The sequence below is a fragment of the Aulonocara sp. 'chitande type north' Nkhata Bay genome, linkage group LG22 (assembly GCF_057382095.1).
Source record: "Aulonocara sp. 'chitande type north' Nkhata Bay isolate Kocher_YH1m ecotype deep benthic linkage group LG22, A_spYH_male_GT1.1, whole genome shotgun sequence".
Taxonomy (NCBI): Eukaryota; Metazoa; Chordata; class Actinopteri; order Cichliformes; family Cichlidae; genus Aulonocara; species Aulonocara sp. 'chitande type north' Nkhata Bay.
This window is the reverse complement of record NC_141364.1, coordinates 37471308-37486574: the sequence shown is the minus strand read 5'-3', so window position 1 is coordinate 37486574 and position 15267 is coordinate 37471308. Positions and strand designations below refer to the sequence as shown.

Genomic DNA, 15267 nt, shown 5'->3' with positions numbered 1-15267 from the left:
TGACTAAACGTCAAACAGAAAACTTATTAAACAGAAGTATGAGACAGTCGAGAATTTACACCAGTGTCTGGTTATATTTTAGATAGCAAGAAGCAGGCGGCCGAGTTTATTAAAACTCCACCGAGACAGCGGTGACGCTAATCAGAACTAGCCTTCTGATTAGCTAATCAGAAGGCTAGACCGTCCAATTTCACGCCTTTAAATTTTAAAGGCGTGTTTGTGTGTGTGTTTATACAATTGCTATTATGTTTGCACTTTATGTGTAATGTTACTGACTGCAGAGATCAGTAAGCTGTGTGTATTTTTTTTTAATTAGTTTTATTTATTTAATATTATTTTTTAATTGAATGACAGTCTAGTAGTTCACAGATGTCGAAAAACTGAGTGTGGTAAAGCCACTGATTTTTTTTATGTATATTTCTGCAATCTGCACATTGTACTGACTTTCATTTTAATGTTTACACCAGGGTTCCTTGTCACCACTTTATGCTCAGATGTTTGTAAGCTAAAAATAAACTATTGTGTATGTTCAAATATACTGTTGTGATTGAAGAAGTTAAATAAAAATGTCAGTCATCAATTCATGCATCACCTCATGTCATCATAACAGAGGTCTGTCTTCCAGGAAAGAACAGTTTAAAATTAATGTAATATAGTATTGGCCATACTATATGATGTATTGCTTGTCTTTGTTTAATAATACAGAAGACAAATACCTTAAAAAATAATCGCATATCGCATCGCAATCGCAATATTGGGGCAAAAAAAAATCGCAATTAGATTATTTTCCATAATCGTTCAGCCCTAGATGGAAGGATTTCATTAATCACTCAGGACATACCAGAAAAGACCAATGGTAATAACCAGTTATTATAATCCAACCTAAATGTTCCAATTTTTTTTAATAAATCCAACATAGGTTCAAGAAGGAGAAGAGAGAAGAGTTACCATGGTGATGTGGCAAATTCTGACTGGCTGAGCGCTGAAAGCCAGGAACAATAAGCTCGTCAGGCCTGCGAGTGGAAGTGCGGTCCATCCTTTCCTGTCCCAAAAAAAAAGTAAAGGACATAAAAAAACATTTAAAAAAAGAACAATTTTGAGCACGTGGTTAAAAAAAGCCTCATGCAATGTGTTTAAGATGTCAGATATTTTAGTAAAACGGGAAGACAGCGTGTCATTTTCACAGAGTTCAAATGGTCGGGCAAAGGGTGGGTTCAGGCCTCGGCTGTCGAGGAATGCCAAGTCAGGCATTCAGAGCCCGGTGACACTTTGTCACTTTGGCTTTCTGACCCCTCTGACCTTTCCTTTATGCACACTCTCTCCCTGTATCAGGTATACTGAGCTTTATTTTAAACTTGTGAAACTCACTAATTAACTAAACCTTGATGTATTTCATGAAAAAAAAGATTATCAATCAATTCAATAATTTTTAGAAAAAAAAAAATCCACCCAAAAAAACCCACCAGTCCCAGCCCACTTATACAATTTCACACGTCTGAAGATACACGCACACATCCTGCCAAGTTCTTCACACATTGTCTAATTTGAAGCAGCCTCAAGGCAAGAAAGCTGCAGAGGAGAAAGAGAGGGAAAAAAGCCAATGAAATTTTCAATCTTCTCTTTTCCAGGAAAAAGAAGAACGCGGAAGCGTTGCTTCCAGGAACTGCTCGTGGCCAGAGGTCTCAGTCCACATGCATGCACATACACACACACTCGCAGCTCCCCTCGGTGCTTCGAAAACATCCATAAATGCCCAGAGTAAGATTTATAGCTCTGAGAAGCAGCATCAGCCAAAAGCTTTCCAAGGAAGGCAACTTGGCTGCAGGGCTTATGGGCTGAAAGAGAAAGTCTGCAGGCCAGGCTATAGCTAAGACTGAGGCACAATAACTTACAAGCTGCTAAACACCCATAAATATATACACACATATATATCAAATACATACATACTGCACAACACCAGGCATTACTCCAAATCTACAGAAAGTGAGACTTTTACCAAATTAACTGAGATGACCTTTTATTTGCATCTTAACTACTAGCAGATCTACTTGTGGCTCTTTCTTTAAAACCTTCCAAAACAAATAGTCTAGTGGTAAGCTAGGCTACGTTAGCGCAACGAGAGTAAAACCTTCCATGATTATGTGGATATCCACCTCAATTTTTATATATATCTTAAGAAAACATTATGAAAATATTATTTAATATCCTTTAAATACACCGGTAGGTAAGTTTTCAGCCAGACCACCTCTTTAATCCAGTGCTCAGTGTTTGTGCTAAGCTAAGTGCTAGCTGTAACCCCTTTTAATGGACCTAATCTTAATTTTCACACCAAACCCTGAACACAAAAGCAAATCAGGGATGCTACTCCTTTAAGTCAGATGGAAAAACTTTATCACCACACCTATAAAGACAGAATATCTCCATAAACAGCAAAACCTGATACCTAAAGCTAAAATGAAAAGCTGGAAAAAGTACGCAGAGAATTTATAAGTGAATGTTTTTAATCTGATGATATCAAGTGATCAAGTGATTTACTCACTGCAATCATACTAATCAATCTTCTCTTGGCACTGTTCAGAGTCTGGGCTTTCCCAGGCACAAGGGTATACACTGTTTGGAATTGGAGGCAGGACGATGTTCCAGGTCTTTAAAGAGCTATCAGTAGCAGCAGTGTTAACATATAGCTACAAGCAAACGTAGGGAAAATTACCCTTTCCTTTGCAGCGCTCTTGCAGTAAAAGGGTCAGCTTTAATGGCCACATTCCCCATAAAAAACTCACCTGGAACTCTAAATCGAGTAGTGATGCTACATCAGCCGTCACCTGGGTGGTTATATGAGTAGAAAAAGCCAATTTTGAAAGACATGAACCTGTTTCTTAGAAAGAGGCACTGATTTCCCGCTAAAATCATTTACCAGATGTGGACTGTTTTGCACAATAGTTATAGCAAACAAAACAGCATTCTTCATATAACTAGTCTTAAGGGCATACTGAGTGGCACAGTACATGAAGGGAGGCTTTCTTCTTGTAGTTTTACGGCTTGTGAGTCATTCCTGCAGTCGTGTGTTTTCTGTTTCACAACACACAGCATCGTTTAACAAATCTCATTTACACTGAATTACTTTGAATGTTCATCTTAGTATTTTTCCATAGAAGTTTATTACAGTTACAGAGCCTTTTTAGCATTGTGGCTTTGCATTTATGGGCAAGCATAAGTCTGATCAGGGGGCACGGAGGACCAAAGGTTATTAATACAGTACTGTGCAAAAGTCTTGGTGTAACTGCTTTCCTTCTTCAACACAGTCTGAACCCTCTTAGGGAAGCTTTCTTGTCTTCTTTAACTAGTCTTCAGGAATAGTTCTTCATGAAGGACATTTAAATCTTTCCTTTAGATCTTGCCTGCCTTTTGTTCTGTTTTCTGTCCAGATGAGCCGACACTGCTTCAGTAATGTTGAGATTTGGGCTAGTCCATGACTGATACTGGTCCTCTGTGTGTGTGTTTTTCTATCCCGGTATGCTTTTACTACATTAGCAGTGTGTTTGGGATCATTGTCTTTTTGAAAAATAAAGCTGCTGACAGATGGTTTTGCATATTACCTTTCTGCGTTTATAATTGCACTAAGTTGGCTAACATCCTCAACACAGCTGACCTAAATGCAGCCCCCAATTCATTACTGTGCCTCCACCGTGTTTAACACATAACTTTTCTCCCCACTGATAGCCACCAAGATCATTTCTGATGAGATTTTGGTGAACAGCTGCTACGTTGTCTGAGTGAGATACCTTTTTATGTTTGAATGACACATATAAAATAATCTGAAATGGAATGAAAATTAATGAAAAAGCAGCCAATGTCCAAAGAAAACTTTGAAAGCCTAGAGAACTGCTCAAAACCTTTTTAACATATTAAACGAAAATCTGTCTCATTGGAAGCAAAATATAAAGAAATGAATGGCGTCAGATGCTTATTCACAGCACTGTAACTCTCATCATGACCCTAAAATGACTGGCTTGCCCAAAGCAACCACAACAACACAGCACTGTGTAATATGGAAGTAAACACTGAAGCCACTGTGGACAATGTTCATCTTTGTTTTATGTGCAGTAGAAGCACATCTTTTTGTTTTTTTGTGGGGCAATACCTGCAATTTCTGTGTGTGGATCCAGAGCCTAAGACTAGAAGTTGACTTTAGTTCTTAACAGAAAATTATAATTTCTTAATGGTGCCACTATAAATACTTCCGGTCTACTGATGGGAAGCTTTTGTATCTTTGACAAAGCATACAATCTCATCCGACTTAGCCAAAATACTTCTATATGCATTAACAAAAATCTGTGCTAAAACCATCTTTGAAAGATTTGCTACGTTGGAGGTAGCGGTGTTGGCTGCACATTCTTTTTCTCAAAACGATGCTTTGATTCTCCGTCTCGCTGTCGCATTACGCTGATTTCCAGAATGTCTCTGGGCCAGAAACTAGCATTAAATATTGAAGAGCAGTTTTCCAAGATTTGAGTGATTTCTTGTCCTGGGTTTTGGAGCATTAAAGCTATATCTCACTGAACGAATGCTGTGGCTCTACAGTTTCCATCAGCTTGACATACTGGGGTTGCTTTTGGACAGACATCCTGTAACTTCTCTTGACATCGCCTTCATAAATAGCGAGCTCCCCTTTCACTCCATTGCCCAAAGCACTGACATCAAGGCACTTCAACAAAGTGCTTTAAAGGCTGCGCTTCCTCGAAAGCACAAACACAACTGAGCGTGCCCGTCACCATGCTCGCACATAACCACTTACCTGACGTCTGAGAATATAGAGACACAAACTGTCAGGCAGAACAGACATGTTTAGGAACAAATGGTATCAATGCTGACGCTGAAGGAGAGGAGCAGAGGTTAAACGCTTCATTCTTTCCGCTCTTAGCAGTTAAAGTCATAACTCATCAGAGCTTTGAGACTGTGGACAGTGGTCTCTTGGTCTGTGGAGAGCATGTGTGTGCACATTTACAAATACATCCATAAGAAAAAAAGGGAAAGCAAGGGTCGCCGCCCGTTTAATCTGAGACCTCCCTGGCACAGGTCCAACGCTCTCAGTAAGAGTGCGAGACACAGGAACACACATAAGACTTTGCTGCCCAAATTCCCAAACATGACCACCATTATGTATAGTGTTATGTAAGTACAAAGAAAAGGGGCTTATTTGCTCCTTATCTCTAAACACTGAGCATAAAGTCATTGCCGCGCAGAGACTCCATGTGTGCCATGCTGTTTCATGACAACTGGCAAGCTTTACATGAGCAACATACACACAGACCAACACAAACAGAGCAATGTTGTAACCCACTTCTCTCCATCAAACTATCAAACTTTGGTTTTTCTCTGCTACATGCAGGGTGGAGGAATGTTGTTTTTCGATGGGGATTCAATTCACTATTCACTGCAGCCTTACTGGGGCAAAACTCTTTCCTGGAAGCTAACGTGAACCAGTCTAACTTAATGTCAGCTCAGCAGGGGCTCAGCAGTCCCGCAGTTTGGGTGAGCAGGATTTTTGTCCCTCCACTAAGAGAAAAAAAAGACAGCGGAGACTACATCACCTCCATCATTCCATGGGTCCCAGCAAGACATCATACCATCAATCCAGTGCTTTTAGGCCTGTCACACAACAAAGCCCAAACTTGTTATTGTTGTTTGCTTAGCACTCTATTTATAGACCTCCATGAAGCTCTTTAGCCAAATTCTTTAGGTTACTGGAGGGTTGGAAAGGAGAAAATCCAAGCTGAGAAACAAAGGGCTCATTCTGCAGGAGTTGGACAGTGGAACCAGGTCTGTCGTGTTGCACCAATGCCATATTTCACCAAACTAAGCTGGGATTCGCTCACTTTGAGGCAAGCAAACTTTAGCCCACTGCTAAACTTTAACCTTGGTCTTGCCTCATAATCAATATTTCGGTGGTTTCATCTGTTAATGTTTATCTTGGTTACCCAGTTGACATATTCAGTACAGCAGCTGGTTTCCACAAAAAAAGCTCTGCTCATCGTTACTGCTAAGCACTCAGCACCAGAGTGCATTCAAAGGTGGCTAGCTTACTAGGAAGTCGGAGAACTGAACAACTGCAATTATTCTTGGAGCAGCAACACAAATTTCAAACAAATGATAATTTAACTATCTGTTATATATGAATAGGCAACCGTTTGCTAGTCTCTTGACAATATTATAAAATAATAATGTCATATTTTTTATTTACTACTCGGAGAATATCAATCTTTTCTATTATTTGTATCCGTTTTGATAACATTTTAGTCTCCAACTTATTTCTAGCACAGCAGTTAGCCAACTGCAAACTTTGTGCTGCTGCAGCTGGGCTGAAGACACCAGTGCATGATCATGTTGGTTTTTACGGCCATTTTAATAGTCAAAGATTATACAGAGGGCGCTATTACAACAATTTGAAAACATGAGACATGGGAAATACTTGGTGAAAAAACCCCACTTGGCAATGGGGTTTTTTTCCCGGCTTTGACTTCTCCTCCTATAACAGCGCTGATGTGGCAGTATTGTCTTAGTGGCGACACTTATTGTATCGCAGCAGCGACCAAGGCCTTAAAAACAGGAATAAATATAAGTGACTGTTAGGTGATGTTGCCTAGTGGACAAAGCGACCAACCAACATTAGCTACCAACCAACGCGAGCCACCAACCAGTGCGCTAGGTAAGCAATGTCCCCTAGTGCACACTGCATGAAACAACCAACATAACTGGTATACCGAGGCCTTTAGTGTTAGCATGCACACAGGACAGCACCATCTTCTAAAAGCATGATGGTAAATGTGCACCATGTCAAACAGGCAAACTCATAAAAGTAAAATAAAATAATTTTTGTTCGGTCCAAGATTATACCAAAATTTGTCTAAAATTACACATAAATTAAGAATTCTTCATCAACCAGCAAGTGTCACTTAGTCTTAAAGTTGATTAACTGTTACGTGAAAACTAACTCCAGTTTAACATTACTTTTATTCCCGTTCTACCAACAAACCCACATACAGCTGGAACATTAAATGTTTACCTGGTAGTTCGAATGACGTAAGAAGTAGTCAGGGCATCCCGCTAATGCCATGATGTTCCTTCAGCGTTCCCTCTGCAGGGAATAACCCTCTGGTCTCACCAGCACTCTGCACAAAAAAGAAACAGACTGAATGAAGAACAGCACTAAAATCACAGAGAAAAGTCAGTAAGAAAAAAAAACACAGGGTTAAAATGAAGTTTTAATTAACAAATTTCATTAACTACTAAAGGTGGATCTGGGATTTTGTGCTATACATTACACAACAACTTTGCACAACTGGTATCAATTTTCTAAAGACAAAAGTCCTGCACCTCCTTCTCACCTAAACAGCAAAGCTTGTCTGTGCGACTTAGTGTGCATGCACGGTTGAACATGTGCACACACAGTGTAAACACAGTCATTGTATACAATACACACACAGTTCCTTCACAAAGCCAGTGGCTTAGAACTAAATAAGAATTTCTCCTCTCCGAGTGAGCAACACATGACCACTCTCCACCACCTGTGTGTGTGTGTGTGTCGTCTAGGAGTCGTCTATTTCCACTGCATTATCTGCTGTGAGTAAGCAGCAGGAAGTTGCGCGCATGTGTGTGTTTGGAAAGAGGACTCGCAAGCACAGACATACACACACACAAAAATCCATCTCAAGCTGTTCAGCACTTAGTCTTCTGTTTATTTGTCTGCAGCATTTAGAAAGAAAAAACACTCTTACTTGCATTTACATACCAAAAACTCCTTGCAGTCACATTCATATGAAGATAAACAGGCTCATTATAAGCCCCGTGTAATGTCACTTTGCAATCAGATTTCTGTCTTAAACTTGTTTCATCGTCTTAGCTCGCCTGCTGGTGGAAGTCCCAGATCACTGTTGAAATCTAATCGCTGATCCTCTTTAACTCCTATCTGCCTGTCCAATTTCACGGAGAGCTGCAATAACATATTAGAGATGCCCAGCTCACAGACTGGATTCATCTGTGAGCTCGAGGAAAAATAATAAGCTTCCTCAAAGAGAGAAATGATGTTATGCAGCCCACATACACATTTTTTAGGGAACTGCTGCAACTGATACTGCTTCCAACAAAGGTTCAGCAAACCCAATCTGCTGAAACCACACACAGAGCTGCCTCTCTCTCTCTCACTAAATAGCTCCTCTCACTCTTTGACGATTCCTCTTCACTTTCTCTCCCAGCATGTCTCCATTGTACAGGTCATTATATAACAGATATCAGATGGTTCAAACAATATCCTCCTCCTCCTCCTCCTCCTCTCTCCTCTCCTCCCTCTCTCTTCACCCCACTAATTACTGTTTCCACTGGGGCTCTGCTATCTTTAGGTTTGCTCTTCTGTCAGAGGCATACGTTGCAGTGCAGCCTCTGCGTTCCTGATAACTGCACACTTTTTTTTCTTAATATATTACATGTTATTGCACAGGCTGTTCGCAGCAACCAAAGTCCTGGCCAAAAGGGCAAGTGCCGCCGTCGTACGTGCAAATTAATAAGCCTGAAAGTGCCAAAGACAGAGCTCTGTGTGCTTGACATTTCCTGACATTTGTGATTCCTCCTGTGGAGAGAGGGAACAATTCAGCTTCGCTGGTCATATGGGGAGATCTGGAGAAATTAAACAGGGCAGGGAGCAACTTAATAATGTCACACGTGTGTGAGTGTGTTTAACACACCCACTACTACTACCACATCTTTCCAAGTGCATAAGGATTCAGATTTTTAGCTACACTCACGGTCTGTTGTCTTATGAAGAGCACACACTCACAAAACTCCTTAATATTACCTGAGACCCAAACAGACATGAAGTCTACTTTGTGCATAAGATAAGAAGGAAGGAAGTTTAACAGCATACAAAGATTAAACCTACATTAAGGCACAGCTTGGAGCTTTATGACAGCCCATTAACACGCACACACACACACACACACACACACACACACACACACACACACACACACACACACCTAGCTTGTGCTCTCTGGGGAAGCAGTTCCCTACCATGCTGATGCTTCAGATAACTCTTGTCCCAGTTCAAAATCGGAATTAGTGGAAGAGGGAGGAGGTACAATAGCTTTAGGCACTGATGGAGCATCTGAGTCTGACTGTGTTATGAGGTGATATGACGGCTGTGAGCTGAAAGATTGAATCCCCTCCTTCACTATCACCACTACAGCCAACGCGTGTTTCTAATATTAAAAAATAAATATATGACAACTTTACAGTCATCTCCATAAAAGCGAAGAATCTGATCACTTAGAGTAGTGTGGCAAATTTAAAGAGTTACATAATGACTTTGCCTCTCACAGCACAGCAATAACTGTCATTAAATACCTTTTTTCTACCAACAAGGTAGCTCATAAATTGAGTTTACATCATCTCTAAAGCTCCTTTGCGTCCCGGCGCATGACCAGTAAGTATGTATAGACCGGCTGATACTGAGTTTAACGATATGCAGTCCTGATGAGAGATATTAGTTCCCAAACAAGTATGCAAAGCGCTTACGGTAATGAAAAGGCAAAATCGTGTCCAGGACGGAGAAGCACCCGGTGCGCTCCGGCTATCCTCGTCTGGATGTCCGCACAAACTGCTTTCCCCCCCTTACCTCCACCCCCCCAGGCTCCACTCTGTTGTCCTCACCTTGTTCCCCCCTCCCCACCCCACCCCGAGGTGCTTTCCTTGCACACGTACAACGCTCACACAAGTAACGCTCGCTCACCCGCGCTCGCACACATGCAAACACACGCATGCATGCACCGCTCATTCCGCACTTTTCGACCAGCTGACTCCTCTCGCTCTCTCTCACATGCACGCAGACACACGCCAGCGAAGGACAGCCTCCTCCTCCTTCTCTCTCCCCGCCCTGTTCACTAGAACACACTGCAAAAAATACCCCTTTTTTACTTTATTGGCTCGACATGTCTGTAAAAGTGGACTATTTTTGCAGTGTGTTCAAGACCTGGCTGTAACCCTCCGAGCAGAAGGAGGACTTCAATGTATGAGCCAGTGGCAGCCCCAGAAAAAAAATTACATATGGTGAAAACTGCATATGAAAAATGGAGTCACCATGAAGTTTTTTTGTTGTTTGTTTTTTTTAAGCAACATACAGTGTTGTGCAAAAGCCTGGAGCCGCCTCCTATCTCTCTATATTTTGTTTGGAAAATGGGAAATAAGTGAAGTGTTTATTGAAACTTGCAAACATGCATGAAATAAAGTATATGAAGGCAAAAATAGAGTTTGTGCAGTTCTAATGAGCTTGAAAGTTCATATTTGACCACCTGTGCAATAGGGAAGGGTCTCTAGCAAAGTAGAAGCTCTGTTAAACAGCATGCAAGAGTTAGCATGGCAAATATTACCTTAAACCTTATTGACAGGTAAGCACGGAAAAAGGGGACAGATAAGCATTCTGCATCTAAATCAAATCACACTGAGCTGTTTCCAAGGCTGTACACTGTTAGTGTTGCTTGGGGTCATATCTTACATGGGAAATGGCGCACATTTGACAGCCTGGGCTCCCCTCTTGGCAACAGCAATGGACACGTTGATGGACGAGCTCAGACTCTCTGTGGACTATATCTGAAGAGCACATGGTTTGTACTGACAGAGCAGGTTGAGGGGAAGCTGGAGAGGCAGAGGTACGCTTTGGAAAGAAGACTGGAGCAATGAAATTCAGCAGATCCGAGGAAGAATACGTTTGTGAATGAGAGAGAGAGAGAGGACGGTGGAAGGGTTACGATGCAAGGAGCAGAGGTGGTGAAGGCAAGAGTTTAAGTGCTTGTCTTTCACTGTGCAGTGAAATGGACAAAGCCTAAAAGATGTGAAGAAGAGAGTGAGGGCAGGGTGGTGTGGCGGAAGAAGAATGTCATGGACTGATTTGGGTCAGAACGGTAGCATCAAAAGTGGAAAATAAGGATTACAGTATGAGACTAGCAACACTAGATTGCCAAAAGTACTCACTTGTCTGCCTTCACACGCATATGAACTTGAGTGACATCCCACTCTTAATCCATAGTGTTCAATATAATGTTGGTCCACCTTTTGCAGCTATAACAGCTTTAATTCTTCTGGGAAGGCTTTCCACAACGTTTAGGCGTTTATGGGAATTTTTGACCATTCTTCAGAAGCACATCTATGAGGTCAGACGCTGACATTGGGTGAGAAGGCCTGGCCCAGAGTCTCCAGACTAATTCCTCCCAAAGGGGTTCTGTCTGGTACAGAATAGTCAAATTCCTCCTATCTCGCTCATTAATGTCTTTATGGACCTTGCTTTGTGCAGTGGTCCACAATCATGTTGGAACAGGAAGGGGCCATCCCCAAATTGTGCCCACAAAGTTGGAAGCGTGAAATTGTCCAAAATGTCTTGGTGTGCTGAAGTTCCTTCTTCCTTCTTGTACTTGGTGAGGTAAGGTTTGGATGCAGCTGCTCGGCCTGGTTGACAGATCCTTCACTAGGGACACCACCTTTCTGTACATAAAGCTAAACAATAGGGGTGCAACGATACTCGTATCGACATTGAACCGTTCGATACAGTGCTTTCGGTTCGGTACGCATATGTATCGAACAATACAAAATTTTTAATTAATTTTCTTCTGACGAGGCTGTCTGTGTTGGAGTAGTCGAACGCAGATTCACTGAGCGCAGGGCAAGCTAGCAAGACAGAAGTTAAGCTCTCCTTGCAACATGGCAAATTGAACCTCCCCCACCATCATTCGGATCTGGCGTTTGGAACTATTTTGGTTTTCATGTGACGTATGACCCTGAAGGTAAGCGCGTCATGGACTAAAGTAAAACAGTATGTTGGATGTGCCACGCAATGCTCAATTACATGGGTGGGCGCTAGCGTGTTAGCGCAGTTAGCTCATTAACGTGTTGGCCGTCCAGCCCCATGCACGGGGCGATCAGGGGTAGCTCGTTAACGGAGATTTGCCGTGTTGTGGCGTTAACGTCATTTCAACGAGATTTACGCTGACAGCTCTAGTGGGAACACAACGAATATGACTGCACATTTACGCCGACATCATCCTAGTGCAAAGACAAGTGGAAGCAGACAAAAACAACAAGCACGCATGCTACAAACTTTAGCCGAGTCATTTAGACAGCCGTTAGCACATGATTCTCCTTATGGGGACCTGATATGTTTAATATGCTGCTGAGAATATAGCCCAGAAGAAGCGGATAGTATAGCTTTTATTTTGGAAAGAGCCACTTCTCTGTAATAAACTCTCTTTTCCAAAGATGAGTGATTCCTCAATCAGATACAGGGCTCGCAAAATCGCTAGCCCGACGTCCCGGGGCTAGCGATTTTTCCAGTCGGGCTACCAAAATCTATCTCTGCCCTGCCCGTCGGCCTATCGTAGGAAGGAAAAATATATGTCAATGCTTTTGCATTCTTTCGGAAATGTAGCTGGGTAAGTATGTCATTGGCATCGGTGAGCCACTGTCAATATGTGACATATTGAAGTCGCGTTTGAATTTGCGCTTGTTTTTTGCTTTCACTTTGCAATCGTGCGAACTGTGTATAGAGAGCGACAGCACTGATTGGTGAGTGATGATAATTTGTGCACCAATTCCTCTGACATCGTCTTATTAATTGTTAGCTTACTATGCAAACATGACAAGTGAAATCTCCCGCAGCTTAAACATGTGAGACGTTGATCGCGCAGAGAATCGCTGAGCGTTATGTGAGTGCGTGTGTAAAAGCAGCAGGATATATATTTTAGTTCTGCTGAGCCAAATAAGACAGGTCAGGGTGAAGAAGTGACAGCCAAAGAAAAGCTTACCACAAAACGGAAAAGTTATGACAAATCAGACTATAAGGCAAAAAGAAAGTGCAGCTTTATGGTTTCATGGACAAAATAATTTCTGTGGCTGCAATATGACGAGCTAAATAACCAGGGCTGCACATAAGTGGTCCGCAGGTGCGCATTCGCTGTCAAAATAAAAAACGCGCACAAGATAAGAAGTTGCAACGCGTGCTTGCGTACATAAGATTTTCAGGAGGAGGACAGACATTTGTTTAGAACTCTTAAAGATGTCGAAGAAGCTCCTTTAAGCAATTACTGTGATGTTCCTCCACCTCCAAAGAAATGTCAGGAGTCCGAACCACAAAAGAAGCACGTATTCTCGGAAAAGTAGTTGCAGGAGGTGAGCTGGCTTCAAACAAATGATGAACGCACAGAGATGTGGTGCAGAATGTGCCGTGAAAATTTAATAAATGACAAATTAAAAAGGCATGAACATTTTTTTTGTATCGAAAAAATATCGAACCGTGACACCAAAGTATCGAACCGGACTGAACCGTGAATTTTCTGTATCATTGCACCCCTACTAAACAAGGAGGTCAGTAATAATAAGACACCTATCCACTCATTCTCTTCCGCTTATCCTCATCAAGGTCATGGTGGGGCTGGAGTATGCTGTGTTAAGCTGCTGTGGTCATTCTTCTTTGAGTACATCCCATCAGTGCAGTGGTGCATTTACTCTGTGATGAGGCTGAATTCACTTGAGATTTGCACGATCATGAGAGACTCTGTTTTGCCAGCCTTCAGTTGATGTGCTTGAGAAGACAGCAACTGATGAGGAACTACTGGCTAATAAGGTTGTAGGTATAGGTCTATTTTATACTTAACAATACATTAATGCTTAAATGACTCACCTATCACCTGTTTTAATTTTCTATACAAAGACGGCTGTCTGCCTGCTAGCTTTCACATCTCAAACTGCAGCTTGTTTAACTTCTCCAGTGCTTTTTCCCATTCAATCTCAAGGCTTAAACAGTCAGCATCATCAATATTTGGCTTAAGTCAGTGAGTAATAACCCATATCCCAAACCAACAGAGCTTGAAATAAGTCACAGCAGTGGTAGCTGCAACTACACAGCTCTCAGCAATACTAGCAACAACTTCTTTTACAGGCATTAGATTGTCTGCGCTGTGCTAGATTATCTTCAACACCTCCTTTTATTTGCATCTATCAGCCAGTGGCCATTTGCAAGCTCAGGTTTCATCCACTTATAGGTTAACTAAGCCCTCCACTTTATCTACTGTCAGACTGAGGACACATGTTGGGGGTTGACAGCAGATAACAAGGAGGCTTGGAGAAGTAGATTCGGCAAGGAGAAGGACACTTTATTTGGATGACGATAACCCTTATTTCATTACAGCATTCATTTGTTTCAAGGTCAGACATTTCTGGACGCTTAAGGTGACGCTGCCTCTGCCAGTATGACAGCTGAACTTCTGACAGTAGAAATAAGCTTTTCTGTAGCTCCAAGCAGACATCCCTCTGTGTAAGCCTGCAAAATCTCAAACATGAGCCTGTATGTGCATGAGCCCGATGCCACGTGTATTTTGGATGTCCATGAACTTTTCAGAGGAAACTGGGCTCTGTAAATAGGTCAAAGGTAAAAGCTAGTTACAGATCGTGGGCTCCATGTAGGGCTTTGTTTACAAAACCCACATTAGAAGATAGAGAGGAAAAACATATGGAGTATCAAAACACCTCATCATCACATGGGAGTGCTTATACCCAGAACTTGGCAGAACTGGTCTGACATCTGAGGCAGTTCTGTAGCAGTTGTAGTCATTAACATAAAGACTCCAGTTCTTATCAGATTGAAGATTTCAAGCAGTGTGTTGTGGTCTTTGGGCTGGTGTTTACAGCAGCCAGAGCAGAGTATCAAAAATAGTACACAATCAGAGCTCAAAATAGTACACAGCACAATAAGAAACCTCAGCCCAGTGAGTCTAAAAGCGACAATTTTGACACAAACTGTAAGATGCAAAAATAAATAAATAAAAGACAAAAATAAGTCTCACCCACCTGCTGTGAAGGGCGTCTGTTTGCAAGAGGAAGCCAATCGGGAGAGAGTTGGTTTAAAAGGATGGGAAAGAAGATAAAATGGTATGTTTCAGACAGAGGATCAACTTATTAACTGGGAATCATGCAAAGCTGCTCTAGCAGAGTCCAGGAAAAGAAATGTGGGGCAGGAAATCACTGCTGAGACTACAAAATATTAGCTTAATGGCTGCACCAAGCCTCCAGTTGTGCACATCCCCTGATGCTAGTAGTTATTCGACAGCAGAACTGTGGAAGAGGTGATTGGCTAGGGAAAAAAGCCCAGACAGTTGGAGCTCTGGTTAATTCTGCTCTTCAAAGGTTACTAAAGTCAATCCTCAAACACTCCCAACCATTTGTTGAATGCCT

At 41.8% G+C, this 15267-nt stretch overlaps 1 protein-coding gene across 5 annotated transcripts in view; it reads right to left on the bottom strand.

The window, feature by feature from the left end:
* The window catches only part of LOC147304660 (growth factor receptor-bound protein 10-like), a 68186-nt gene that overhangs the window by 39802 nt on the left and 13117 nt on the right, over positions 1-15267 (bottom strand). The window contains exons 2-4 of one of the 5 annotated variants that reach the window (XM_086279336.1): positions 14884-14899; positions 7064-7169; positions 949-1042 (exon numbers count right to left, since the gene is read on the bottom strand). In XM_086279336.1, coding sequence (XP_086135462.1) covers positions 949-1042; positions 7064-7114 — 145 coding nt within the window. In that variant the 5' untranslated portion in view covers positions 7115-7169; positions 14884-14899. Of the gene's footprint in view, positions 1-948; positions 1043-7063; positions 7170-7789; positions 8146-9567; positions 9669-14883; positions 14900-15267 lie in introns of those variants that run through there. The other 4 variants (XM_086279333.1, XM_086279337.1, XM_086279335.1 and 1 more) reach the window with 4 other exon arrangements.